General features: G+C 56.9%; 1 protein-coding gene and 1 pseudogene across 4 annotated transcripts; one reads left to right on the plus strand and one right to left on the minus strand.

The window, feature by feature from the left end:
- Positions 1-73: 73 nt before the first annotated feature.
- LOC131580511 (uncharacterized) lies at positions 74-6084 on the plus strand (annotated as a pseudogene).
- Positions 6085-6214: 130 nt separating this feature from the next.
- Positions 6215-26905, minus strand: NUMA1 (nuclear mitotic apparatus protein 1). 4 transcript variants are annotated; one of them, XM_058840086.1, is made up of 26 exons: positions 26788-26905; positions 23994-24066; positions 22966-23054; positions 21243-21322; positions 20441-20523; positions 20272-20352; positions 19913-19997; positions 19377-19503; positions 17980-18134; positions 17515-17632; positions 16446-16563; positions 15962-16102; positions 15506-15628; positions 12364-14469; positions 11361-11402; positions 10365-10433; positions 10151-10261; positions 9852-10070; positions 9606-9751; positions 9267-9510; positions 8266-8533; positions 8014-8150; positions 7694-7903; positions 7211-7321; positions 6942-7109; positions 6215-6732 (listed from the first exon to the last, which is right to left on the minus strand). In XM_058840086.1, exons 2-26 carry the CDS (start codon positions 24033-24035, stop codon positions 6697-6699), a joined length of 5109 nt encoding a protein of 1702 aa, XP_058696069.1. In that variant the 5' UTR covers positions 24036-24066; positions 26788-26905; the 3' UTR covers positions 6215-6696. The 4 variants fall into 4 exon arrangements, with proteins under 4 accessions (XP_058696069.1, XP_058696075.1, XP_058696062.1 ...); XM_058840092.1 differs by lacking the exon at positions 26788-26905 and adding an exon at positions 25791-26738 and having other exon boundaries at positions 19377-19500; XM_058840079.1 differs by lacking the exon at positions 26788-26905 and adding an exon at positions 25791-26737.
- Between the last annotated feature and the right edge of the window lie 421 nt (positions 26906-27326).

Raw genomic sequence — 27326 nt, forward strand, 5'->3', positions numbered from 1 at the left:
GCGCTGTTCTGGAAAGGGCGCAGGTGGCTCCTGAGCTCCGCCCGCGCGGGGCCGTAGCGCGGCGTTGCCCGCGGCCTGTCTGTCCCGTCAGGCACCGCGGCTGGCCCGGCCCGCGGGCCCGGAGCGGAGCGCGGTCGGGAGAGGAGCTGAAGCGGGGCGGGAAGCGGCGGTCAAGGTGCCCCGTGATTTGGGCGGCAGGAGATTCAGGATCGGTGCGACTGGGGCCGGGGGCTGAACGGGGAGCTGTGGGGTGAAGGACTGGTGGGCTGGGGAATGGTGTGGAGAGGCTGTGGGGCAGAGCCAGGGGTATAATAGGGTTGGGAAAGTATGAAAGGCCCGGGCGGGGGGGGGGTGGGTTAGCGGTAGCAGAATAGCTCTGGGGCGTTGTTTATGGGTCTGGGAGCGCGGGTCGTGGAGCTGAAGGGAGTTGTGGGTAAGGACTTGAGGGCACTGGAGAACAGGGCTGGGGCGTGTGGGCTGGATGTGGGTGGCAGAATGGGGCCTTGTGGGGTGAGCTGGGGGCACAGGGGTGGCTGAAGGGAGCTGGGGGACTGTGAGTCAGATATGGGGATTACTGCTGGGTCTGTAACCTGAGGGGTGGTGGGACAGGTCTGGGGGTCACTTGAGGCGGTGGGATGGGACTGAGGAGTTGCTGAATGGTTCCAGAAGCAGGAGATGCCCAAGCTCATCAGACTCTCTCTCCCCACCAGGCACTGGAGGGATCTGAAGGGAAGTTAAGTTCTGGCAGAGTGTTGTCTCCAAGGTTCCTGAATGGCTCCAGTTGACATCAGCAATGTGGTGTCCTCCTCCCAGGCCGTCTGGGGGTCTGGGTGTGGGAGTGATCCCTCTGAGCTCCTGGGGTCTCTGAAGAGATGGGTAAGAGTGTGAGAAGATGCAGCACTGGCTCACTTTGTTAGGCTGAAGGGCCATGATTCACATGATTGTTGCTCTCTCAAAATGGGGTGTTGTTCCTGTAGGTTACCAGAGAATTCTGTGCTTCTCCCCTGTGCCCAGAATAAACTGGAGCTGGAGGGAAAGGTGTTTAGGGAGGGGTTTGGTGCATGCTGTCCCTGTGTTCCAGCAGTGAACCTGCTGAGTGAGGATGGCATATGGCCCTGGCTTGGCTGTGTTGATGTTGGTACTTACCTGTCCTCTGCCCCCATGCAGGAGCCAGGGCCATGCCCTACAATGGGGTCAGCAGCTCTGAACCCCCTCACCCCTGTGCTTCTCACTGCTCCCCAGGGAAGTATGGCTGTATCTTTCTGCAGATTGAGGTTGGATGTTCCTCATGGCCCTGTGACCAGCCCTATTTCACCCTGGTGCCCACTGTCACACTGATGCCACCAGCTGACTCAAAGGTGGGCCAGAATTGCTGCAGGGTTTGGATATTTAAGGAAGGTAAAGATTGAGCCAAAGGAAAAAGGCATGGGGAAAAGCTGTGGGCCTGATGGTAGGATGGAGCTGATTAGGGTAGATGGTGATGGAATGGGGGTGGCAATAAGATGTGGCTGATAGAGGGTAGAAGAGGAGAAGTAGACCAGGGAATCAGGGTTGTTCATGGCCTCAGGAAAGCTGTACCAGCTCTGCTTCCCTGCCGCAGCCTCTCATGCCCATAATCCCCCAGATGTCCTGGGTGGCACAGCAACAGAACAACAAGCAGAGGTAGGAGTGGTGTTGGGACAGTGGTGAGTGCTGTGCCCCATCCACCCCAGCTGCTCTTCCCACAGCAGATTTCTCAGAGCTGATGGTGGGGCAGAAGTGGGACCACCTTGTGGCTCACCTGCAGCCAGCCCTTCAGTCCATGCAGCCACTTTGAGCCCTCCTTCATCTGCCTGTGCACACCACAGGAGCAGGAGCCTGACCCCCCTGGACACCCCTGCATGCAGTAGGTGTCTCTCACACCTCCCTGTATCCCACTCCATGGGAAGGCAACAGGAACGGGCACTCCTCCATGGACACAACTTGTGCCCCATGGAAAGCCCGGGAGGTGCTTGCTGGGCTGAGCTAGTGGCTGTGCCCAGAGTGGTGGGCACAGAGTACCTGTCTTGACTGCCTGAGGCCTCCCCTTGTCCCACAGGAGAATACTGAGCTCTCTGACAGATCCTGGTGCTTCAGCTCTGCCTTTCACCACTTTCTTTCTTGAACCATTCTTGTAAAGGGGCCTGGTGTGGTCCATCCCATCCTGTCCCTGCACAGTGTGGCCTGGAGCCCTTTGAGGTGCTTCCTTGGAGCCCAGAGCCCCAGCTCCCACCAGCTTTGTCCTCCTGTGAGGCTGACACTCCCTATCCCCAGGAGATCCAGGGAGGAGGAGCTGCCTGTGGAAGCTGGAAGGGGCTGCCTGGAGCCCGGCCCACCTCAGCCACTCTGCCCAGATGGTGCTGTTGGCAGAGTGGAACCAGGAGCTGAGGGCCAGAGCTGGCATGAGCACCCTGGGGGCTCACCCAGAGCTGCTGGCCAAGGATGCAGGAGGTCCTGCAGTGCCAGGTGGGTGAATCTGCACAGCTTTGTCCTGGCCTAGTCCCCAGCCACTGTGGGCAGTGGGGCAAGGGGGAATTCTGCCCCTCTGCTCTGCTCAGGTGGGACTCCACCTGCAGAGCTGCCTCCAGCTCTGGGACCCCCAATATCAGAAGGGTGTGAGAGCAACTGGAATGAGTCCAGAGGACGCCATGGAGATGCTCTTGAGGGCTGGAGCCCCTCTGCTGTTGAGACAGGCTGGGACACCCAGGGCTGTTCAGCCTGGGGATAAAAAGGTTGTGAGAACCTAGAGCCCCTTCCACTGCCTAAAGAGGCTCCAAAAGAACTGGAGAAGGACAGTGAGTGGCCTGAGAGGACAAGACAAGGGGCAATGGCTTCAAAGTGACAGAAGACAGGGTTAGATGGCATAATAGGAAGAAATTTTTTCTCTGTCAGGGTGGTAAAATACCAGCACAGGTTGCCCAGAGCAGCTGTGGCTCTCCCATCCCTGGAATTGTTCCAAGGCCAGGTTTGATGGGGCTTGGAGCTATGTGGTCTGGTGGAAGGTGTCCTTGCCCATGGTGGATGCTGGAGTCAGAGGCACAGTGTGTGCCCCTACCTTTGATACCTGGCTCTGACATACAAAAAACCACTGAATTTCATATAACACCATGAAAACAACTGTTAAATAGAAAAACTAAGAGTGTGAGTGTGTAAATCAGAAAGTCTTCTTAAGTCACTAGGTGAAAAAGTTAAAGTTTAGAGTTTAAGATAGTTTAAAGAACGAAAGACAAGATGGAGGATTTAGGGTGTTGTCTCCTTTCTTCTTCCTTCTTCATCTTCTTCTTACTAGAGGTTTTTGGGTAGTTGTAAATGATTGGATAGAGAATGCTGCAGTGCAGCACATAGGTATTGGGTCACTAAGAAAAATAATTTACTTGGCATTTGTTATTTGGGTAAATGAACATATAAAAGACCTTGAAGAAGTTCTTTGTTAGCCATTTTGCACCTTTCTATCTTAGTGCATGTAGCTCCTTGTACCTTGTATATATATATAATATAGATAGAATAATAAACAACTGAGTCCAAACAAGAGAAAAAACTGCCTCTCTCATCAATTTCAGTCCAAGGGGGAAAAGGAACCCAGCCACCAGTGCCCCATCAGGATGAAGTGGCACCAAAACATGTGGCACCTTGAACTGAAGGCCCCTTTTGAAAAAAGGCAGCGAAAAGCTGGAGATCTCCTCGGAGAGGGGAGAAAGAGGAACTCTATCATCCCTGTGTGCTGGTGAGAGCTGGAGAAGCCAGAGCCAGATGTCTGTGAGCTGCGAGATGGACCATGGACAGAGGAGCTGAGAGATAGGCTGACCCTGAGGTCAGGTAAGCCGTCAAAAGGAAGCAGAAATATGAGAGACATTATGTCCAAACCTCAGAGGGAGGTTTTGGCTCTCTTGGAAAATACAAGCAAGGAGCATCCGATCCCTGTATCCATGGATGAGCTTAAAAGCCTTTTATCCTGGATACAGGCAGAATTTCCTAACATGGATCCAGACACAGGAAGGGATACCCTGATGAATATCCCAGAGAAGGCTGGGTCTGCCCCTGCCTTCTGTAATTCCATGGGGATCAAGACATCTTTAGCTCTCAAGACAACACCCAGAGTGCTGGAAATCTTTTCAAAGGATGAAATTACGGCAGTAAAAGCCACACAAGACACGGTATCTCCTTTGAACACGGCAGAAGGAGGAGACGGGGGAAGAACAGAGAATATGGGCTCAGATAAAGGACAAACAGGCTTATCTCAGCTGCGAAATTCTCGCAAGCTGCAGAGGTTGTGCGAGCCTCCCTGAATGCTATCATAGCAAAGGGAGTGTCTAAGCCTGTTGAAAGCCCAGAGAAACAATCATGCAGAGACGCGGGGGCATTTCTAAAACGCAGGCAGAAACTGCAAAAAGGGGGTTCCAACGGCTCGGAGCTTTTGCAAGTGTATCTGGGCTCTCCTGGAGCTGTTCCAGCGCTCGGCATGCTGTTGCAGGCAGAAGAAGGAAGGGAAAATTCCTTGGTCGCTTTCGCGCCAGCAGCCGAGTCCTTTTCCGGCCCTCGGAGGGTGGAACGGACAGGGGAGTGGACAGCCCTGTTCCCCCCGGGAGGGCGCGGGATGGTTCAGCCCGACCCAGAGCGGCTCGGGCCCCGTCTCGCGGGGGTGTGCTGGGGGCCACAGCTGCCAGTCAAAGTGACGTCAGCAGTGACGCACGCGCAGCCGGCGCTCTATGCACCGCCCCCAGGCCAGCCCTCATCAGGGGCGTTCTCTGCAGCCTCCGCAGCGCCTCTGCCCAGCCCACTGAGGGCAGCGGGGCCCCCAGGACCGGCAGAGGCAGGCGTGCTCCCTTCCCTTCCCTCCGTGCCCAGCCCAGCGCGGGGGACAGAACGGTGGACGAGCGGAGCCGCTGCCCGTGCCGGCCGCTGTAGCACTGCTGCCATGGCAACCACCGCTGGAGCAAGCAACAGCAGCTTTACAACAGAGTCAGCTTTGCTCAGAGCCTGCGAAGTCCAAACTGCTCAGCAACACAGCTGCAGTTCAACAACAGCCTAAAGAAGAAACCATTTCTACACCGCAGATGGCTTCACTATAGATATTTCGCTGACTACACAGAGCCAAAGGGCTTTGGACCACAGCCATGCAAACCCTACAGCAGGTGTGGACCCGTGGATTCGAGACATGTCAACACGAAGTCCAGCATCCCTGGGCTGCTTTCGACAGTGGGGAGGCTTGGAACTAGATGAGCTTTACAATCTCTTCCAACCCAAACTGTCCTTTGTGCTTCGTGCCTGCTCATCCCCAGGCTCTGCACTGGATACCCCTGCAGCTCCCCCGAGTACCTGTAGGCAGCTGGACAGGCATTGTGTCCCCAGCCCTGGTGGCAAATAAATCCGGGTGCTTGGCAGGGGAGGCCCCTGGTGGCCAGGGGACATTGAGCAGCAAATGGGGATAGTGGTGGCATTCTGTAGCTGGGACAAACCACTCCTGCTGGTGCCCTGGCACTGGAGGGACAGCAGTGTATTCCCAGGCTGCCATGAAAACCATCGGGGAGGATGTCAGTCCAAAGCCCACATCATCCCAACACCAGTAAGCCTGTGACAAACAACATCACCTTCCCTTTCCACAGGCTGCTTCCTGCTGGATTTGCTCCCCACACACTCCTTCCACTGCGGAGAAGACCCCTCCGCAGCCTGGCCTTTCTTGTCCCCTGATGCCTGAGTGTCCTGTCCCATTTGCCAGCTGCCCTTTGGCGTGGCAGAGGTGGAGCAGCACGCCAGCAACTGTGGGGAGACAGCAGGGGCCCTGTCCTCACCCCAGTGCCTGAGTAGGGCAGCAGAGCTGGGGACAAACCCTGTCACCACCCCTGGGGGCTGAACCTGTAGTACTCCAAGGGGAGAGAGACTGCAGGCCTCAGAGAGTGTGGCAAGGCTGGTGTGAGGATGGAGAAGGTGCTTCCAGACCCATGGCCAGGTCTGGTGGAGTTTGAACCACTGTAATGGCAGGAGTTGCTACTGGAGAAGAATAAAGGAGAAAAAGAAGACAGAAATCTGCACTATGACTGCTTAGTACTACAGCAGGTTCCCTGTACATCTCCCTCCCATCCTGCCTTGGGAGACCCTGTGTAGTTCATGGGGACAGCGACAGGACAAGAAGGAAGTCATGCTTTTCCTTCCCTCAAGCCCTGATAAGGATTGCAGGAGGAACAAGCCAGGACCCAGAGCAGGTGAAAAATACACTTTATTTACAAGTAGAAATATTTAAAAATGCTGTCTCAGCTTCCCTGGGAGGAGCAGGACAGGGCAGGTGGGGAAGTCCCACACACAGGGAACAGGGATGGTGGCCCTAGGGATGCTAAGTTTCACCTTCTGTCCCTGTAACTGAGGCTGCAGGATATCTCTGGGGAGAGCTCAGCCCCTCCAGCCACAGCCTGGTGCCAGCCTCTGCACCCTTGTGTGTTTCTAGCCCTCAACCTCTGTGCATCCCCTTGCCTTGGATCTCAGAAGGGTTTAGGGTGACTGGGTGCAGGAAGGGCAAGGGGACCTCACCATGCCCAGGGCACCCCACAGTTGTCTGCAAGGCAGTCATGTGGGTGGCCCCACCTCTTCCCCCTTGGTACTCCTGGGCCCCGGGGAGACAAGGAGAGGTGAGGGGGTGCAGGTGGGGGCCAGGGCAGAGCCAGCAATGCAGGGACTGGGGAAGCCTCAGGATTGCTTGTCCTTGCGTGACTGGCGACTGGCCTGGAAAGGACAGAGCGAAGATGGGAGGTTAGGGACCAGGGACATGACCAGGGCCCCATGCTAGGATCTGCTGTTGCCATGGAACCCCAGGGATAGTAGGGACTGTCCCCCCCTTTTCCCCATGGCCAGTATGAACCCAAGGCAGGGGTTGGGGGCACTGAGGTGAGCATGAGCTCAGAAGTGTGCCCAGGGGGTCAGGCACTACCTACCTGGCCCTTGGGGGACTTGGAGGTGGCGATGCGGGATGAACGGCGGGTGCCACTGCTGCTGGAGGGTGTGGAAGTGTTCTTCCGGGTGACTGCCCGGCCCATCAGGCGCTTCCCCAGAGCCCTGGGGGTGTTGAGGATGCTGAATGCCATCGACTGGCGCCTCTGAGCCTACAGAGGAAGGGCAGGACCATTAACTCAGGGTGGGACAGGATGGAGGGGACAGGATGGAGGGGTCCTTCCTGATCCCTCTTTTTCCCTCTGAAGCTTACCTGTGTGGCTGGGGCTGGCTGCTTGCTCTCTTGACTGACCTGGGAGCCGCTCTGTTCACTGCGATCCTGGGTGGTCTGGGGCCGGGGGAAGCAGCTGGTTGGCTTCTTGGACTGGAAAACAGGGGGAGCAGCTAGTACTGTCATCTGTGGGTCACCCTGCTGTGGGGCTGGCTGCAATAAGGGAACTGAGGGGCTGCAGGGGTAGCAGTGATGGGGGTGAGGGTAGCAGTGCCCAGGGAAGGCAGAAGGCTCAGCCCTTCACCTCTGGAATGGCCTTCTTGCTAGCACTAGGAGCATCACAAGTACTGGACACACCACTGTGTGGTGCAACACTGCTAAGAACACTGGGCACTGGGATCCAGGATTAGTGGGAACATGTGGCCATTGGGGGTGTTACCCACAGGGCCACAGCAGCTCCCTCAAAACCTGGAACACCTGTTGTTCCCAGTAGGGTGCTGTGATGGGGCACTGGGCTGAGCTCACCGGGGGGGTGTCAGGGTCCTGGTGGGTCTCTGAGAGGCGCTTCCGCTGCTGCCGGGTAGTGATGCTGCTGGCCTGGGTGCTGCACTGGCTGCCTGCCTTGCTGCCGGCGGTGATGATCTGGGAGGGCTGTGTGCTGGCACGTCGCAGCGTCTCCTCTGGGTCCCCCATCTTCACGTCCTCATCCGTGATGGTTCCCAAGGAGGTGGATGGCTGGGAAGGGGATGTGTGGATGTCGCCAAGGGGCACTGTCTATTCCTAGACCCCCTCCCAAACCACAGTTCTGGAGAAAGTCTGCCTGACCTCCCTGTCCGGTCCCTTACCATGCTCTCTAGGGGGTAGCTGGTCTTCAGGTGGGGCGGGCGGGCCTGGTTCCGTCGCTGCAGTTCTGCAATGCGGTTCCAGTCATCCAGCTGCTCCGGCTCATCCTGGCATGTGCCCAGGTTTATGGTGTTCCGGCCTAAATCCAAAGCAAGGAAGGATGAGGGGGGTGTTCTCAGGTAAGACCTGACTCCCCCAAGCCAGGGCAGAAGCCCACAGCCAGCAGTCCAGGTGCCTACCCCACCCACACACACCGAGGCTGGAGCTGCTGGTCTGCTTCAAGCGCAGGGAACTACGGGTGACTGGCCGGTACCCAGGGAGGCCCAACAGTCCTGAATTGCCAGGGGTCTTCTCTGGGGAGGAGGTTTCCAGCTTTGTAAGAGTTTCCTGGGAGGGGAAGCTGGTGAGGGAATGGGTGGAGGCACCTGAGCGCAGACGGCCTTTAGCAGGGGAAGAAGTTTTTGTAGGCTGAGCCAATGGGATGTTCTTGATGCAGATCAGTTCCTCAGACTGTGCCTGTTTCTGTGAGAGAAAAATCCACAGATGAGGGGATCACAGAAGAGTGTAGTCTGAACGGACCTTCAAGCTCATCTCCTTCCACCCCCTGCTCCCTTGGCTGGGACACTTTCCACTAGACCAGATTGCTCCAAGCCACGTCCAATCTGGTCTTGAACACTTCCAGAGATGGGGCAGCCACAGCTTCTCTGGACAACTTGTGCCAGGGCCTCACCACTCTCATTGGGAAGGATTTCTTCCCAGTATCCCATCTAACCCTGTCCTCTGTCAATGGGAAGCCACTCCCTCTTATCCTATCACTCCAGGCCTCCATCCGAAGTCCCCCTCCCGCTCTTTTAGACCCCCTTTAGGCACTGGCAGGGGCTCTAAGGTCTCCCTGGAAGCTTCTTTTCTCTGGGCTGAATGCCACCAGGTCTCTCAACCTCTCCAAAGCAGAGGGGCTCCGGCTCTTAGAGTATCTCAGCGGCCTCCTCTGGACTCACTCCAGCAGCTCCTTGTTGGGGGTCCCAGAGCTGGAAGCAGCTCTGCAGATGGGGTCTCACCACAGTGGAGCAGAGGGGTAGAATCCCCACCTGGCCCTGCTTCCCACTGTGCTGGGGATCAGCCAAGGATATGGCTGGACTTTAGGCTGCCAGTGCACATTGACAGATCATGTTCAGCTTTTCAGTTCCCAGCATGCTGGGTCCCTCTGCAGTGCTGCTCCTGATCCCTGCATTCCCCAGCAGGGGCCCCTGCTCACATCTGTCATGGTGATGTTGATGGTAGTGCGGCGCCGGGCTGAGCGGGTCTTGCAGCCGGAGTCGAGTGAGAAGTCACCCGGGAAGTTGGTGCCGCTCTTCAGCTGCGACGGCATCTCAGAGTGGATGGGGGTAAAGTAGAGACTCTCCAGGGATGACTTCCTCTGGGCCAGCCGCTGAGACAGTGGTGACTCTTCACTGTCTGATGGCAAGGCTGAGAAATCCAACTGAGAGCTGGTAGCCTTCCTGCAGAGACAGGGGATGAGGGTAGCACCAGCAGGCTTACCAGGCCATCAGGAACAGTGGATTTTTGAAGTGCGGGAAGTAGATTGATCTGGTACCTGGTGGAGCTGAGCAGCTGTGCCTCATCAAGACTATCAGTGCTCTGGTTGGCCACACTCTGGCAGGAAGACTCCTGTCCCTTTACTGTGGTAGTCATCACCTGGAACTTGCTGAGTTCCTGCACCTGTTGTTTGGCAGCCTCCACCTGAATGGGAAGCAGGGAGGCATGGATGGATCTATCCTCCAAGTGAGGTGGTGATGGAGGTGAGGACAAGGAGGGTGAAAACCCACTATGCCATGCCCACCTGAGCTTTCAGACTGTGGATCTGGCTGGTAAGATTCTTGCAGCTCATCTCAGACTCCTTGGCCTGCAGGATGCTCTGCTCTAGCTCCTTGGCCAGTCTCTCCGATTTGCTCTGAAGCTCTATGTTCTCTTTCTGCAGGTGCTCCATGGCTTTCAGCTTCTCTGATAGCTCCTGGTTCTGCTGCTTCTTGGCATCATAATGACTTTTTGCCTTCTCCATCTAGAATGTAAAGCAGAGGAATCCTGTCAAGCTTCCCTGGACTGTGAGGGACAGCAGGGCCATGCTAGCCCCTAGCATACCTGCCCTTTGTAGTACTCAGCTGCCTGCTCCTTCTGGGTGAGCTGCACCTGCAGCTCTGCCACCTTCTCCTGATGGCTGGTGACCCCTGCCTGCAGCTCCCCTTCCAGTCCCTGTGGGCAAGGAAGAGACTGGTTTTAGAGGCAACCCAGGTGAGCCCCCTGGCAGCACCAACAGCTCCAGGGCTCAGCCCCCAGGTTTTGGGTCTCTCTTCACCTTAACTCTCTGCTGCTGGGTCCAGGTGGCCTTCTCCTGCTGAGTCAGCTTTTTATTCAGCTCCTCCACCTGGAAGAACATGACTACATGGAAAAACATGGCTAGCTCCAGGCACAAAACTACCATCTTCCCATGGAGGAGCACATCCCCTCCTCTCTAGTCAGCCCTAGGGCACAATGAAGAAATTTCCTGCCAGAGGGTGACTGTTCAGCACCACCCACTGCCAAGGAAGATCCCAGGACATGGCAAGGTGACAGTAACCCCATGTTAGTCCTTACAGCAAGGCTGGTTGGAACTACCCAAGCGTAAGGAGCAGCCACATGCTGGAACCAAAACCTGTGTTAAGTTCCCAGTCCCCCAGTGCTGCAACCTGGAGTCCCACAAGTCATCCAGCACTCTTGGCACAGCTAGATGGCTGCTGCAAGTTCTGGCCTGGCCATGCTCTCCCTGCTGTATGCCTGATGAGCCCCCAGCCCCTCTGGTGATAGCTACAAGGTCTCTGCAGAGTCCTGGGCAGCTCTGGCTGGGACTGGACAGGGAAATGTGGCTTTTCCAGCATTGTCTCCCAAGTGCTAACTCCTATTACATCTGAGATCAGTGCTGCTCTAGCCATGCTGTCTGAGTGCAGCTGTTCCTACCAGTTGTGCCAAGAGCTGGACCTTGGCTAAAGGCTGGGGGGAAGCCATCACAGCACTGACAGTCCTACAACTGAGGAGCCCTGGATGCTTCTGGCAGCCACTTGCTGCATGTGCTACCATGGGGCATGCAAGAAGCCATGCCGAGTTGCAGGCACCAATGTGAGGGGGCAGGTGGCAGGATGGGACCCCAGTTGTTACCCCCTGGAGGTGAAGGGGCCCACAGACCTAGAGCCAAGTGGCCCATGGCTGGGTCCATACTGTGAACAGTTCACAAGTGGAGAGGGTGGCTCCAGCAGGAAGTGGCAAACAAGGAGGGCTGTGCACTGTCACTGAGCAACCAGCACTTGGTGTGTGTTACCTGCTTAGCTTGGTCCTTCTGGATTATCTCCAGCTGCTTGACCTGCAAGCACAAAAGGTAGAGGTAAGTATACAGCTGGCACATAATCATGGAATCATTTAGCTTGGAAAAGCCCTCTGAGATTGAGTCCAGCCTTCCCCCAGCACTGCCAAGACCACCACTAATCCATGTCCCCAAAGTGCCACATCCACATGTCTGTTAAATCCCTTCACAGACAGGGACTCTACCACTGTCCTGAGCAGCCTGTGCCTCATCTGGACAACTCTTTAGGGAAGGATTTTTTTTCCTAATATCCAACCTAAGCCTCCCCAGGCACAACTTGAAACCATTACCTTTTGTCATGTCACTTGTTAACTGGGAGAACATGTTACCTGGGAGACCCCCATCTGGCTGCACCCTCTTTTCAGGGAGCTGTTTCACCCTTTCAGGGGAGAGGTGGTGTCCCTGTGCCTCCTTTTCTCCAGGCTTAGCTCCCCAACTCCCTTAGCTGCTGCTCATCAGACTGGAACTCCAGATCATTCCCCAGCTTCACTGCCCTCCTCTGGAAACACTCCAGCACATCAATGTGACAGTCCCTTTCACACCTAGGAATGTGTCCCACAACCCCAGTCCCTGTGCTGAGCAGGACATGGATTCAGGGGTGTCACCCTGAAAATTAAACCTTCTGATAATGTTTTCATGGTTTTAGTTACTTTCCCATGAAAGCTCTATAAATGTAAGTTGTTTATCACATTCCTTGTAAGAAACATCTTTTGATGGACTTTTCACATAACCAGTGTGCTTGGGAAGGTGGTAACATAATTGTCCAATCCTTGGCCATTGTTGATAATCTATAAATACTGGAGTCAGAGAATAAAGTGACAGGTTTTTTTGTTCTGACACTGAGAGTGTGTGAATCATTTAGTGTCCTTTAGCGACACAGGGGTGTGCAGAAGGCTAACACACCTCTTTTCCAGGAGGGTTCTCCCACCCACAGCCCTCCTGCTGGGACTGGAACCCCTACCTGAGTTGTCAGTCTTTGCTTCTCTTCCAGGAGCTGCTTCTTCTCTTCCAGGGCTGCTGCTTTGCTGCTCTCATACTCCTTACTCATATCCTCCAGCTTCTGTACTGCCTCCTTAGCCTCCTGCCTGCTGCTGGTCACCAGCTTCTCAGACGCTGCCCGCAGCTGCTCCAGCTCCTGCATGTGCCGCTCCCTGGCCTGGCCCAGTTCTGCCTCAAGCTGCTGCTGCCCTTGGCTGTGGCTCTTGCTGAGCCCCTGGTTCTCTTCAGCCAGCCGAGCATTGGCCTTTTGCAGCCCTGCCAGCTGTGCCCCCGCCTCTGCTGCCTCAGCCTGCAGCCGCTGAATGGCCCGATCCCGTTCTGCCAACTGCTCCCGCAGTGACGGCACCTCAGCCACCTCCAGCTTGGCCTGCGCTAGCTCGGCTTGCAGTGCAGACACGGCTTTTGCTCTCTGCTCCAGGTCCTGGTGGTGCCGGCTTTCGAGGGAGGCACGCTCGGCCTGAGCGCTGTCGAGCTCCTGCTGCAGGGCAGCCAGGAGCTGCTCCTTCTGTAGGCATTTGTCCTGGCAGACCTTTGCCTCCTGCCGCAACTCATCCTCACGCTCGCTCTGGCAATGGCGGTCCCTCTTCAAGGCCTCGATGGTCATCCGCTGCTTCTCCATCTCTTCCTGGCACCGCTGCACCTCCACCTTCATCAGTGAGCACCTCTCAGCTGCACGGGAGGCTGCGGTGGCCATCTCCGTCTGCAGCACCCGCAGCCTCTCCTCCAGCTTCTTGCTCTTCTCCGACTCAGCCAGGATCAGGCGTTTCAGCTCCTTGCTTTCTCCTTCCTTCTCTATCACCTGACGATGAAGGATGGAGACCTCATGCTCCAGGCTGCTGATCAGACTGTTCTTCCTCTCCATCTCCTGGACACACTGGGACACTTGCTCCTTCCAGCTCTCTTTCTCCTGCATGGCAGAGCGGAGGGACACCAGCTCTTTCTCTGCTGCCCGCAGCTGATCCATGGTGCCTTCCAGCTCCTTGGATTTGAGCTTCTCCTGGGAGAGCTGCTGGGAGACTCCCTCCAGTGCCTCAGCAGCTCTCTGGGCATCTGCCTCCAGCTTGGCCACACGCTGGGCTGCCGTTTGCTCTGCCGCAGCCATCTTCTCCTGCAGGGAGGAAATCTCGGCCCTCAGCTTCTGCTCCTCGCTCTCCTTCTCCTTTGCCCATGACTGAGCACTGGACAGGTCAGCCTGGAGGCCAGCCAGTCGCTCTGCTTGGGCCTCCAGCACAGCCACCTTCTCCTGCTCAGCCTGCAGCTGCTGGCAGGCCCGGCTGTGCTCCCGGCTCAGCGCCTGCATTTCCTCCTTCAGCCGCCTGCACTCTTCATCCTCCCCTCGGGCAGCAGGAGAGGCTCCCATGGGCTGCTCTCGGCTCTCCCCCAGCACCTGGCGTGTGGCCAGCTCCTCACTCCGCTTCGGCAGAGCTGGCTCCCGGTCCTGAACCAGCTGCTGTCTCTCTGCCTCCAGCTCAGCGATCCTGGCCAGGTTGCCCTCCAGGCACTCCGCTGCCCGTCTCTTCTCATCTTCCAGTATACCCTCAGTGTTCCGCAGGGATTCCTCCAGGAAGAGCAGCTGCTCCTGCAGGCGGCTGTTCTCCCGGGACAGCTTCTCCCTCTCAGCCAGCTTCTGCTGGCTCTCCTTTAGCCTGCCCTCCAGCTCCTGCAGCTGGGCTTTCAGTGCCTCTGCTGCCATTCCCTGCTGCCGTTGGGCACCCAGCTCCAGGATCTGGGCTTCCAGTTCGCTGATCTTGCGGCTTAGTGCAGCCTTCTCCTCATCCACAGCCTGCAGCTGGCTGCTTAAGGATGCGTTGGCCTGCTGGAGCTGCTGCAGGGCAGAGTCCCTTTCCCGCAGGGTCTGCTCATGCTGGACACTGAGGGCAGCCAGCTGCTCAGCCTGGCCCTCAGCAGCCTGTGCCTGCAGGTCTCGCTTCAGCCTCTCTCGGGCCTGGTGGCTCTCAGAGAGGGAGCTCTGGAGGCTCGTGACAAGGCTCTCCAGCTGCTGCTTCTCCTCCTCCAGCCGCACTCCTTTGGCTGTGAGGCTGGACACCTCCTGCTTCAGCTCCTCCAGCTGCCAAAGAGAAGAGCAGGGAGACTATTGGGTCTGACTGAGACAGAGATAGTGCTGCTCAGCAGTAACCAAAACACTGGTGTGTTATCAACACAGCTACCCATGCAAAGCACAGCACTGTGAGAGCTTCTAAGGGAAAATGAACTCTTAACATTCCCCTCAGTGAGGGTCTAGGAGTGGGCGAGATCCTGGGAGGTGACACTATGAGGCCAACTGACTCAAATTAACCAAAGGGATATTCCACAACTTGTGATGTCAGCTCAGACACAAAAGCTACAGAGTGTACAAGGAATAGGGGGAATTCATTATTTTAGTGTTTGCCTTGTGGAGCAACCACTCCCCATGCTGAAGCCCTGTTTCCCAGGAAGTATCTAAACATCACTTGTTGATAGGAAGTAGAGATTGACTTTTCTCTTTGCTTATGCATGCATAAACTTTCACTTTTCCTTTTTTGATTTAGTAAATTACCTTACCTCAACCTACTAGTTCTTTTCCGTCTTATTTTTCTCTCCCCTGTCCTGCTGGAAAGGGAAGTGATAGCAGGGCTTGGTGGGCACCTGGTGCCCAGCCAAGATCAGACTGCTACAGGGACAAAACATGCACCCCCCCCTAGGTGTTACTCAAGCTGTAGCCAACATGCTCACCAGAATCCCACATACTGCATCCCACTGAGAGCTGCCCATTGCCTTCCCTCCCTCCCATCACACCCCCAAGCACACCTTCCTTCCCCCTCAGCCTTGTGCCATTCTGCTCCCTCGGACAAAACACCTTTTTCTCACCCAGCAGGAGATGCTCTCTTCACGACCAATTCGTGCTGTGAGGGGCCTGCGGAGCCACCAGCTCCCTGGGAGCAGTATTTGCAAATTCAGCCCAAGAAGGGCTCTCCCAGAGTGCTCAGCCCCACATGCCCTATCCAGCAGCAGAAAGCAGCAGACTCTGCCCCACATGACTTTGCCATCCATCTCCTGGCACCTGCTGCTCTCTCCAACTGGAATAGCTTCCCATTCAAGCCCTTCCTGCAGGAACCCCAGTGTACCTTCAAAATGTCCCCCATGACTTCTCCCTTCTCCTGGGTGCTGCACTCCTCCAGCTTGGCCAGCTGGTCCTCCAGCATAGAGATCTTGCCCTGTAGAATCTCAATTTTCTCTTCTGAGCATTTCTGGGGACAGAGATGGGACTGAGCATGGTACAAGACAGAAGAGCTAACCAACCCAGGAGAGGCACAGTCAGCCAGTCAGGACTGACACCCTGCTTTTCCAGCAGCTTTGTCTCACCCCACTGCAAGGACAGCAGCCCATCCCACCTGGGGAACCCTTCCTGGGAACAGGGAGAGGCTTCCCACATGAGCTGAGTTACATGGGGATGTGCTGGGACAAACAGCCAGGAGGCTTCTGGCTGCTGCACCCTGCTTGCAGTTGGGGTGTCCCCCAGCTGGGCGGGGGGCTATGAGGGAGCTACAGAGGGGCACCCACCACTCCCCAGGCCCCCTGACCTTGTCCTGCAGGGCAGCATGCAGGTCCTTCTCCAACTGTCGCTGCTTCTCCTGAAACTGTGCCATGGCAGTGTTGTGCTCTTCCAAGAGCTCATCATGGGCTCGCTGCAGCTGGACCATGTTGCTGGCAAACTCCCGCAGCTGCCAAGTGAAAATCCACCCAGTCCAGAAGAGGGTTAGAGAGTGCCTTGGCTGTCCAGGGCTCTGCCTACTCCCCATTCCCAAGAGCTGCAGCACACGTGGGCATCCTGGGCTCTGGGTGCTCACCACATGCAGGCAGCTCCACCCGGTCCCCATTCGCCCACCACAGTTCAATGTGGATCAGGATGCAGAGCCCAAGGCAGGCTTGGTCACTGGGTCAAAGATTGCAACAGCAGAACCATAAACATCCCAGCATCCAGCACTGCCATCAAATCCTCCCCTCTGGGTTCCACCACAACCAGCTGAGCTGTGGGGGACACAGACAGGACACTGCAGTCCATACCTTGAAGGAGAGATCCCCATTCTCCTCAGAGAGCTGGTTGATTTTTCTGTCCATCTGGGCTTTTTCAGTCTTCAGGTCCTGGCACTGTCTGAAGGCCTCGTGCAGGCGTCCCACCAGGCTGTGGGGAAAGGAGGTGGTTAAGGAGGGGGTGCGTGACAGCAGGCAAGGATATCACCAGGGATCGGTGCTGCTGGACATTGCCAAGGAAACCAAAGGTTCCAAGGGATCTCCCTGCCTTGCTGTGACTCTACCATCAACTCAGCTCTAAAACTGGGTCCCAACAGGTGGCAAAGCAGGGTAGAGATGAGCAGTGTTTGTGCTTTGCAGAAGCCCAGCAGCTCCAAACTGAGAGCAGAGGCAGCTGTGGGACTCCAGCCACCCTCCTGCAAAGGGAAATAAGTGAGGAAAGGCCAAAAAGAACATGGTATTTCCAGTGGAGGTTGGGCAGCCTTCCTGAGTAAACAATGGCACAGGGACAGAGCAAAGACCAGTGTGACAGGTGATTTCAAGTGTGTGATGAAGCCCAGTACACAGGATCAAAGTAAAGGCCTGGGAAAAGGGGCTGGAGTCAGGAGTTCCAGGATCACTCTGAAAGTTTCCCCTTTTCCAGAGCAGGTGAGACCCACATGGGCAGGACTTTGGATAAGAGGCTGGAGTGACAGGGCAAGAGGGAATGGCCTCCCACTGACAGACGACAGGGTTAGATTGGATATCGGGCAGAAATTCTTCCTTGAGAAGGTGCTGAGGCCCTGACACAGGTTGTCTAGAGAAGCTGTGGCTGCCCCATCCCTGGAAGTGCTCAAGGCCAGGTTGGAGAGGGCTTGGAGCGACCTGTCTAGTACAAGGTGTCCCTGCCCATGGCAGGGCATTACACTTAAATGAGCTTTAAGGTCCCTTACAATCCAGACCCTTTCTCGATTCTGTGCCTGCTGTCTTCTCCCCAGGGCACAGCAGCAGAGGAACAAGGTTTTCTTTCTCCCGTTTCATGCACTGCTAGGGAAGAGACTGACAACATGGAGTCTGAGGATGTGGGAGTCACAAGGTCCCACCTAGGAGGAAGGAGCATTACCTCTCCTTCTTCTCCCTCAGCTCCTCCATTTCTTTGGGTTCCAGCTGGTCTTCAGTTTGCTTCTCATTGAGCTCTACCAAGCGATCAATCCGCTGCTGCATCGTGGTGATCTGAGCATCTGGGGAAGGGGGCAAGAAAGGGCCCGTTACCAACTTTTCATGTCACCTAAAACCCCCACAAGAGCATTTCTGCACAGAAACCCTCTACAGCAGGAGATCAAAGAGCCAGGCTACCAGTGCTGCTGCTCAGCATAGGTGTTGCTTCAGTCATGGCTTTTGTTGCCCAGGATATGTAAGGCAATACGAGACAGAAGAAGGAACTTGGAGTCTTCACTTGCAGCCTGGCAGGATGGACCATGCATGAGCAGTTGTGGTGGGGTCAACACAGGCAAGTCAGAGAAACAAGGGGGGATCTCTGCCCCACAGACCCCTCCCTGCACCCCAGGACATCCTGCTAGTGACTGACCCTTCTTCCTGATGAGCTCTTGAGCCTCGGCCATCTGCACCTCCAGCTCTTCCCGGTTCTCTCTCTCAAAAGCCAGCTGCTCATTCACCCGCCGCAGCTGAAACTGCTGGGTCTGCATGATGTCCCCCATGGGTGAAGACGGAGTGCTGGGCAGGCTGCAGGGAGACACACACACACAGCTGGATTATCCTGAGCCAGCACAGGCCCTGTGCAGCCAGACCCACTCTGCTGCCCCCATCTCTGGGGCAGGTTCTCCTGCCTGGCTCCCCGAGGAACTACTGCCTTAAAAATCTAGGAACAAAACAACACACAGATGAGACAATTTCAATAAAGGAGGTAATATAAAAGCTGGTGTTTAATTGGAGACCTCTGGGGGAAAACATGGAAAAATGCCCCTGGAGGCCTCCAATTGAAGACCAGCTTTTATATTACCTCCTTTATTAAAATTGTTTTTTATGTGTGTTGTTCTATTGCTAGATTTTTAAGGCATCACTTCCTCCCCCTTCTGCTTCAACTCTCTTTGGGAGCCCCCCTTTTGCAAGTTGTTTATGGGAAAGTATCTTGGGAGGGTGGCTCGTCCTTGGTTCCCAAAAGAACCAAGATTAGAATAAGGACTTTGAAATGTGTTTTGTCTTTCTGTCTGTCAGGGTAGGAAAAATACTGGAGACAGATAGGAACTATATAACTATACAATAACAGTCGACAGAGCTACAGAGTATGAAGAAAATAGAAAAGCAAAAATCATTTTGGCATCAGGTTCACAGGAATAAATTTGATGCCACATCAATTGAGCAGAAAGGCCATGCTCCTCCTCTTGCCTGTACTAATGCCAAGCTCCATGTGCTGAGCAAAAACCACAACCAGCATGCCCAGGTGGCCAAGGACATCCCCGCTTGTGTTAGCCATAGCATGACTCCACAGGGTTGAAGCAGTGGCTGCCCCCTGTGCTGGGCACTGCTGAGGCACCTCAATCCTGGGTGCAGTTGTGGACCCCTCACAAGAAAGACACTGAGGTGCTGGAGAGTGTGAGCAGAATCAACTGAATCAACAGAGGTGGGGAAGGCTGTGGAACGTGAGTCTGATGAGGAGCAGCTGAGGGAGCTGGGGGGACTCAGCCTGGAGAAAAGGAGAATCACGGGGGACCTTCTCCATCACAGACACATTTGGAATCAATGGTCTCAGATGGCCTTTCCAACCTGAATGAGTCCATGATTCTAAAAGGAGCTGGAGCCCAAGCTCACCCCCACCATCCATCCCCACATCAGGCCAAGCAATGTGCAGAAGGGCATTCCAGGGAGTCAGCATGCAGCCCAGCTACATGTGCGGGTCCCAAAAGCCACCCTACCCACTTCTCCCTTTCCTCATTTCCCCTGGCATCCACCAGGCAGGGCACGTACTTGCTGCTGGGGAAGGAGGCGATCCTCTGCAGCTCCAGGAAACGCACCTCTTGCTTGGGCGGGAGAGAGAACAGCGGGGAACGCTCCTCAAAGCTGCTGCTGGACACACTGGATGAAGGCGGCTCTGCTGGAAATAAAAAGGGAGAAGAAGGCTGTGATTTTTAACATCTAAGAGCCGCTTGGCAACTGAAATCTCAGGAGCACGGGAACCACAAATTCCAGTTGGGATGGAACAGCCCAACAGAGGAAGCCATAACCCTGCCCTACATCCCCATCCCACTCCTGTTCCACAGTGCTTCTGCAGTCCCCAGCAACTCTGCTCCCACAAGACTGTCAGCATCCCACCTGCTCCACTCCTCCAGGGAAAGCCTGAGCTACTGCTGACTGGGAAGAGCCAGCAGCTCTAAGGCAGCCCTACTCTTGGAGTTTACAGGGCACCGTTTTGTAGCTGAGGGCATCTGGGTGGTGCAGCTGCCTTTATGGCAAGGCAGTTACAGCAGCACAAACAGGAGGAAAAGCCAGGGCCCAGCACTTACCTCTCCTCTGCAGAAATGGCTCCAGATTCTCATTCAGACATTCCTCGTTATCCAGCACAAATTTGAGGATTGATGCCAACTCAACCTGTGTTGGAGGAGCTGCAGAGTTAGTGGCTCTGCTGTGGGTCACAGGCAGCACCACAGCAGGAGTGGGGCAGTGGGCAGCTCCCTGCCTGCCTGTGCTGCTGCCACACTTGCCACCTTTTGATAGACCAATGCCACCAGTGAGCACCACAGTGCCCACTCCACGCTGTCTTACAATGGGACCCAGGAGGGCAAGTCTTGGAGCACCTTCTCCCAAAGGAACCGCTGCTTCCCCCTGCACCCCAGATCCAGAGGAGGAACCTCAAAGGGATTACCTGAGTCTTGTAGTCAAATTCATTCCAGTCCCCAGGGTTCCTGGAACTCATGGAGGTGTGGTACAAGAGTAGTACAGCCACCTGAGCAACGCAGGAAAGGCATCACTAACCCCAGGCCAGTCACAAGCATACTGGTGCTGTCTGGGACTAAAACATGCCACACAGTTACCTTGGCCAGAGCCAGCTCCTCTCCATCCAGGAGTTTCTGTGCAGAGACCAGGTTTTCCATTGCATATTTGTCCCTGCAGTGCTCTGCAACATGAAGCACAATTCCCAGTCATATAGGAGCCACATACTGGGCATGTGGGCTGCCCTGAGGTGACACTCATGGCCAGAAGGGCACTGTAATGCATCCCCAGGGAGAAGGGACACAGGGCAGGATGGGCTCCAGAGTTGAGATCTCAGTGGTCAGCCTTGGCCATTAACTCTGACTTTCATTCCCCTCCCTGGAACCCCACCCTAAATCTCAGCCTCCCCACCTTGGCATCGCCCCTCCAACATAAGCACAAACAGTTCCATCTGTGAAGGGTGGGATACAAGGTGGGATATGGTGTATTCCCTCCAAGAAAGAGAAGCAAGTGTGTGAGGTACTTCCCCTTTCCCCACCCAGGATCTCTGCTTGGGTAAAGGTTTTCCACTGGGATTTGAAGAGCTTACGTCCAGTTACCCATCTAGGAAAACTGCTCCAAGGCAGCATCACCAGAGCAGCCACTGGCAGCCTGCCCTTTACACCCAGGACCTCATTGCTTTGAACCTAGACTCTGGCAAGGATTTCCATCTGGAAGTTTCCCATCAGGAAGCTTTCCCTTCCACAGGCTGCTGGGGGAAAGCTGCTGGCACCTCACAAAGCTGCTGATGTGGGGTCAGGGGGGTCACTTTGTGGAAGGGGAAGCCGCAGATCAGACTCCCTCAGAGGCCAGGGGCACCGAGTTGGGGCAGTCGCTTCCCCCAGCACCAGCGGAGGGTCTTACTCTGCAGGAAACCACGGATGAAGGAGATCCTCTCTGGCAGTGGCTGCTCCAGCACAGACTCCCCCTCCTTGCTCCTGTGTCTGGAAGAGTGCAGGGTTTGCATTAACTCTTTCTGGAGGGATTAGATCAATGATGAGTTATGTGCAGCATTGCTGAGCCAGGGCCAACAGCGTCATGCACGGGAGCGAAATCCCCCAGAATCTCCCTGCTGGGAGAGCAGCTGGAGCTGGGCAGCCAAACCCCCCCAGCACTGCTTCCTATTCTGCCTGCCAGGCATCCAGCACAGCACAGGGAGCTTGTGCTGGCCCCACCAGCCAGGAAGCACCACAGGAGCCAGTCCATGCACAGAGCCTTGGGCTTCTCTTGCTGCATTGCAGGGAGCCTGAAGCTTCCTCTTGCACTTATTTGTGACTGACTCCATTCTTCCTGAGCAGCCAGGAGTCCATGGAATACCCTGAGTGGGAAGGGACCCACAAGGGTCATTGAACCCAATGCAGCTCAGAAATGGCATGCCCAAAACCCACACCAATCATGCTTGACCACCACTGCCTCAGTACTGTCTCTTACTCCCAAGGTGCCAAAACCAGGAACCTGGTCTAGGACAGAGGCTGCCACAAGGATTTGCTTCTCCTCACCGATTTCCCCTGGTGCCACAGGAGCTCCTCAGATGAGCCAGCTGCTGTGGCAGCTGCCCTGCTGCCACCCCACTTTATCAAGCCATGGCCAGGCCTCTTTAGAGAGCACATGCCACTGGGATCCCTGCTAATCCGAGCTGGAGCACAGACCCAGGAGATTAACCAGGTCTGACTAAATATACCTGCGGTGCAGGCAGCTCCTTCCTCCCCACCCACTGCAGGCAGATCCCTGCTCCAGGCAGGCTCTCCTTACCCCGCCCAGGAGGTAATTACAGCAGACAGGCTCCCAGCAAGCCTCCCACCGGAAGGGCTTGAAAGCAATCCATGGCAGCCTCACACCTCTCAATTTGTTTTGCCAGCTCCTTAATCACCAGGCTTCATCCCACCTCTGATGCCCATTATGGCCTGTAGATTTTAGCTGTCCCTTGCTCCCAGGCAACAAACACAATTCCCAAAGGAGGCATTCCTCCCACCCCTGCCCAGCCACCTCAGGTCCCAGGACAGAGCACACAGGTTCCATCCTGACCACTCTATACTCAGCAGCAGCCTGACATCCCCAGGCAACAGAAGCACTTTGTCAGGCAGAAACTGTCATTCTTTACACTGCTTTCCAGACACAAGGCTTCCTCAGGATCCCAAGGCTGCCACTCAGGAAAACTTGTTGGGCTGTTCCCTCAGCAGAGCAGCATCAACAGAAATTAGAATAATCTCCTGTGGGGCTGAAGGAACCCCTGTGCCACTGGCAGCAGCACTCAGGTCTTTTCTTCAATGCCAGGAGCAAACCCAGATGTTAAGTGCCAGATGCGATAACAAGTCTCAAATGACAGGAACTCTGACCAAAACATTCCCTGGGCAGCTCTGTGGGACCCTACAGCTCTGCACAGACCTCAGCTGTTCAGTGGAACAGAGAAGATGGAGATCCCAGCAGCTCATATGCCAGAGGAGGAATAAATACCCCAATAAATACCCACTCCCCCCCTGCCCAAGAAGAGAGCCCCTTAGCTCCTGGGGGCTGAGGCCATGGCTCCAGGAGACAGCCCAGACCCTCGTGTGTGGTTTGAAGTGTGCACACAGCTCCCCATACTCACATTTTGTGGATAATTCTGATGAAGACACTACAGTCCTGGAGCTGGGACAGATCATTGAGGCGATCAGAACAAACATTTGTGCTGTTCACCTAGAAATGTGGTGGCACAATCAGAAGGCAGAAACCAAGACAACAATGTGCTGTGCCACCCACCACCTCCAGTCCTGGCAAGGGACAGCACGACTGCTCTGGGTGTGAAAGTAAATCTACCCCTTCAAACCACCCCTTCCCGGGGAACAGATGAACGTGAACCCCACAGCTCCACATCTGGGAGTCCAACACAGGTGCCATTTATCACCCTGCTGGAGCCCTTCTTCTCTGGAGACGCTGAGAGACCTGGAGGTGTTCAGCCTGGAGAAAAGAAGCCTCACGGGAGACCTCAGAGCCCCTGCCAGTGCCTAAAGGGGCTCCAAGAGAGCTGGAGAGGGACTTTGGACACAGGTGTAGAGGGACAGGACAAGAGAGGATGGCTTCTCACTGACAGAGAGCAGCATTAGACAGGATATTGGGAAGAAATTCTTCCCTGTGAGGGTTGTCCAGAGAAGCCATGGCTGCCCTATCCCTGCAAGTGTTCAGGGCTAGGCTGGACATGGTTTGGAGCAAGCTGGTCTAGTGGGAGGTCTCCCTGCCCATGGCAGGGCATTCCAGTTGAATGAGCTTACAAGTCCCTTCTAACCCAAACCATTCTATGAGTTTTCGCTTGGACACAGCAGTGCTTTGTGAGACAGATCCAACAACCCCTTTACACTACAGCTGTTGCCTGCTTCAGGCTCAGCTCCATGTCCCAGGCAGTTTCCATGACCAGACCACGCCATTCCAGCATTTCTGGTTACTCAACAGGAAGAGTGAGCAAGGCTTCTCCTGCAAACACCCACCTGCCCAGGAACAGTAGCAACTGGGCTACCCTAGGACCTGCCCCAGCCACAATCCCTCCTGAGATAAGCCCCAGCATCGTGCCCTGAAGCTGCCAGTGCTGGCAGCAGCATGTCCACCTGTGCAGTGAGCTCCAGCAGAGGAGGGAGGACTTACCCAAGCAAGGAGAGCAGCAACTCTTGCACTGTGAACAGACATTGTGGCCAGCCTGTCAGGTCACTGCCCAGACCTAAAAACACCAACAAAGGGGCAGGGGTTGGGGGCAAAAAAAAAGGTAAAATATAGTAATTATGTTACTAAGTGACCTGCACCCAGCACCAGGCATTTGTGCCCACCAAGGGAGAATGTGCCCCTGCATCTGGCCAGCTGTGCAGGAGCAGCCAGCATCCTCCTGCTTCCCCACAGGCACCGAGTGGGGAGCAATGCTGAGCAGCAGCCAGGTCCACTCCCACATGTCAGGATCCTGACAAGAGGTCAATGGAAAACCACTGCTTAGGCTCCTCATTCTCCTGCTGTGCCTTCTTCCCTCCCTCCCTCCCTCCCATCTCCAAATGTCACTAACATCTTGCCTAGCAAGGCAGTGGCCAAGCCACTGAAGTGCTGCCAGCTCCCCTTCCCACTGTTCCTAGTGAAAGAACCACCTGGTGGGGCACAGGGAGCTCACCGGGCATTGCTGCATTGGGTGGGAGCAGGGATGAGCTGCCCTGACTGGATCTGGGATCACTGCCAGCGACCTTTGCCTCCACACTGGCTGCCCCCAGTGCCACCCTGGGAGTCTTCCAGGGGAGGGGAGGGGACTGCTGGGAGACAAAAAGTCACCCTGATGAGGAGGGGGCTCCTCACCTTGTATTGCACCTGGACACCCACACCACGACAAGTCAGGAACCTGGTCGGGATCTGCAGCTGCACAGCACAGCACAACCAACCAGTCACGGTGGCTTTGAGGACTACAGAGCTCCCACTGCCATCAGCCAAGCTGGGAAGCATGGGATCCTCAGCAATACAGGTCCTCCCTCCAATCTGGCTAAAGCCCAGCTCCCATGGCTGGGTCACTTCGCAACTACTGTCCCTCCAGCCGGTGCCACAGCCAGGACCTCTCCCTAAAAACCCTGCCAAAGGCACCGGGCAAAGCACTCGTGCAGCACCGGATGCAGACCCTCGGAGAAAACCGTGTTCCACCAGCGTCGAGATGAGCTTTACCAGAACCAGTCTGCAAACACACCGGTGCCTAGTCTGTTGTAAGATCTGGACGGGCAGGGCTACCGCTCCTGCCGCGGTCACAGCCTGGCTTGTCCCTGGTGACACTGGCCGCCCTGAGCATCTGAGACAACGCCATGACCCGCCGTGAGGACGTGCCTTTCGTGATGGCAGGCGGGAAGTGGTTGGGGAGCCCGCCAGCGGCCGTGAGCGCCTTCCAGCCGCGTCCCCGCAGAGAGCAGCTGCAGGGGGGCGGTGGGCACCGGGGAACGAGCCCCGGAGGTGGCGGCGGCCGCGGCGGCATTGTCCTTCCCCGCTTTCCCCTGCGCCGCTCCGGTCACAGCACGGCGTTACGCAAGCCCGCGCTCCGGAGGTCCCGACGCGCCACCGTGCCGGGGGGACGCGCCCGCGGGCCCCGGGTTGTCCCAGGCCAGGGGTCCGGCTGCGGGAAGCACCCGGGCGGGGTGAGCGACCCACGGCAGCCCCCGCGCACGGACAGGCCCGCAGCTGGCGCGGGGCGGAGGGGGAGAGCAGCCGCCGACCCGAGCGCCCGGATGTTGGCGAGCCCGACGCGGCCACCCGCGGGCCCGGGGACCCGCACCCCGGGGGCTCGCGAGGCGCCGGGCCGGGAGCCGGACGCGGCGGCGGAGCTGGGCGAGCTGAGCTTCGCAACCCCCGCCTCCCTCCCCCTCCTCCGCGCCCGCCCGGGGAAAACAAAACAAGGAAGAGGCAGAAAAGTCTTTGCTGGGGCCTTACCGGGGCCGCGCGGCCGTCGTCGGCCCGCTGGGGTTAATCAGCCATGAGCGCTGGCAAGCCGTGGAGGGCCGGGGAGCCAGCGGCCACGCACAAAAGAAAAGTTGTTGAGCTTCTCTTCGGCGGGGCTGGCAGGCGGCGGTTCCCCTTCCTGGCCCTGGGCCACCCCACGTCACCGCGCCGGGGCCGCGCTCGTTAAAGGCGCACGGCCCAGAAACCTCCGCCGCCTCGCCATGGAGGGGGGGAATCGTCCGAACCAGGACGCGCTCACTGCCGCCACCCTGCCCAGGCGCCGAGGGACGGGGAGCTGGTGGCCAGCACAGACCCGCTCCCGGCCCCAGCGCAGCTCAGGAAATGCCGGGGGCTCGGCAGAGAATGGCCCCAATGTCACATCTCCCTCTGGGCTGACTAGAGTCACACCCCAGCTGACCCCTGAAAAACTCCCCCCGACACGCACACACCCCGCGGCCAGGGATTCAACGGGAACCGGACCCTACGGGTCGCCAGCTCGACCAGGGAGGTGTCGGGCGGGGAAGGGACGTTCACCCCTCGCTGCCGTTCTGGAGACCCTCGGAAGTCACCTCCGCAGCGTCTGGGCTGCCTGAGGAGGCCCTGGGCCGCAGGATGGGGCTGCCCCGAGCACGGCACAGGAAAAGCACAAGGAGAAGGTTCTTTCAAACCGGCGCTGGGGGCAGCAGAGGAACCCGCGAGTAACGCGGCCGCCGAACGCCGCTGCCGAAGGCTCCGACTTCGCTAAGCGCCGGGAAACGAAGAACAACACGGCCGAACCACAGCGCTCCGGCCGGGACCGCCCCCCGCCCCCGTCCTTAGGAAAGGGGACGCCGCTGAGCTTGGCCCGGGACGGAGGCTGTGCCACAGGCGTGCCCCGCCGGCCCGAGGGCTTCGCCTGTTGCCTGCCTGTGGCACAGCCTCGCTCTGCGGCCCTGAGCCCCCGCCGAGGGAAGCACCGGGGCCCGCCCCGCCTCAGCTCTCCCCCTACCGTGACCGCGGCTGGGAATCGTGTCCGTCTTCAGTGTCCTCGGAGTCGCCGGGGCTCCAGCCGCGTTGATGGTAGGAGGGGGAGCCGCCAAACTCCGTGCCGCGGCCGCCCTTATTCGAACGGCAGCGCCCGCCCCCCGCTGCCGCCCATTGGGCACGGGCGGGCCGGGGGCGTCAGGCGGGCGGAGCGCGAATGGCGGGTGCGACACACACGGGGGGCTGCAGGGGGCGCGCTCCCGTGAAGGTGCAGGGACACAGGCGGGAGCGCGGGGGTGAGCGCCGCTGTGAGGTGGGGACACATGACGGGGGTTGTGTGGGGCCCAGGGAGGGCACGGAGTACTGGAAGCCCACAGTGGGTCAGGGGACACGTGTGTCACACGCAGACACTCCACTCTGCCTTGCAGTGCCAGCTAGGTGGGAATCCTCAGCAACCCCCAAACGTGTCTTGACCTACTAGTGGGGCCTCATCTCACTTGGGGGATCCTGGCCTTGTCCCCATGGCCACAGCCCTATTTCATCCTGTAGAGGCCCAGGGAAGTT

This window comes from Poecile atricapillus, chromosome 1 (genome assembly GCF_030490865.1).
Source record: "Poecile atricapillus isolate bPoeAtr1 chromosome 1, bPoeAtr1.hap1, whole genome shotgun sequence".
NCBI lineage: Eukaryota > Metazoa > Chordata > Aves > Passeriformes > Paridae > Poecile > Poecile atricapillus.

Excerpts from the sequence above, each read along its gene's own strand:
- NUMA1 (XM_058840086.1), bottom strand. The coding sequence starts at position 24,035 with ATGTCTGTTCACAGTGCAAGAGTTGCTGCTCTCCTTGCTTGG. Across the intron at positions 19,504-19,912 it reads GCCATTTCTGCAGAGGAGAG|CAGAGCCGCCTTCATCCAGT; the intron begins GTAAGTGCTGGG and ends TTTTATTTCCAG. Across the intron at positions 15,629-15,961 it reads ATGCTGCCCTGCAGGACAAG|AAATGCTCAGAAGAGAAAAT; the intron begins GTCAGGGGGCCT and ends CTCTGTCCCCAG.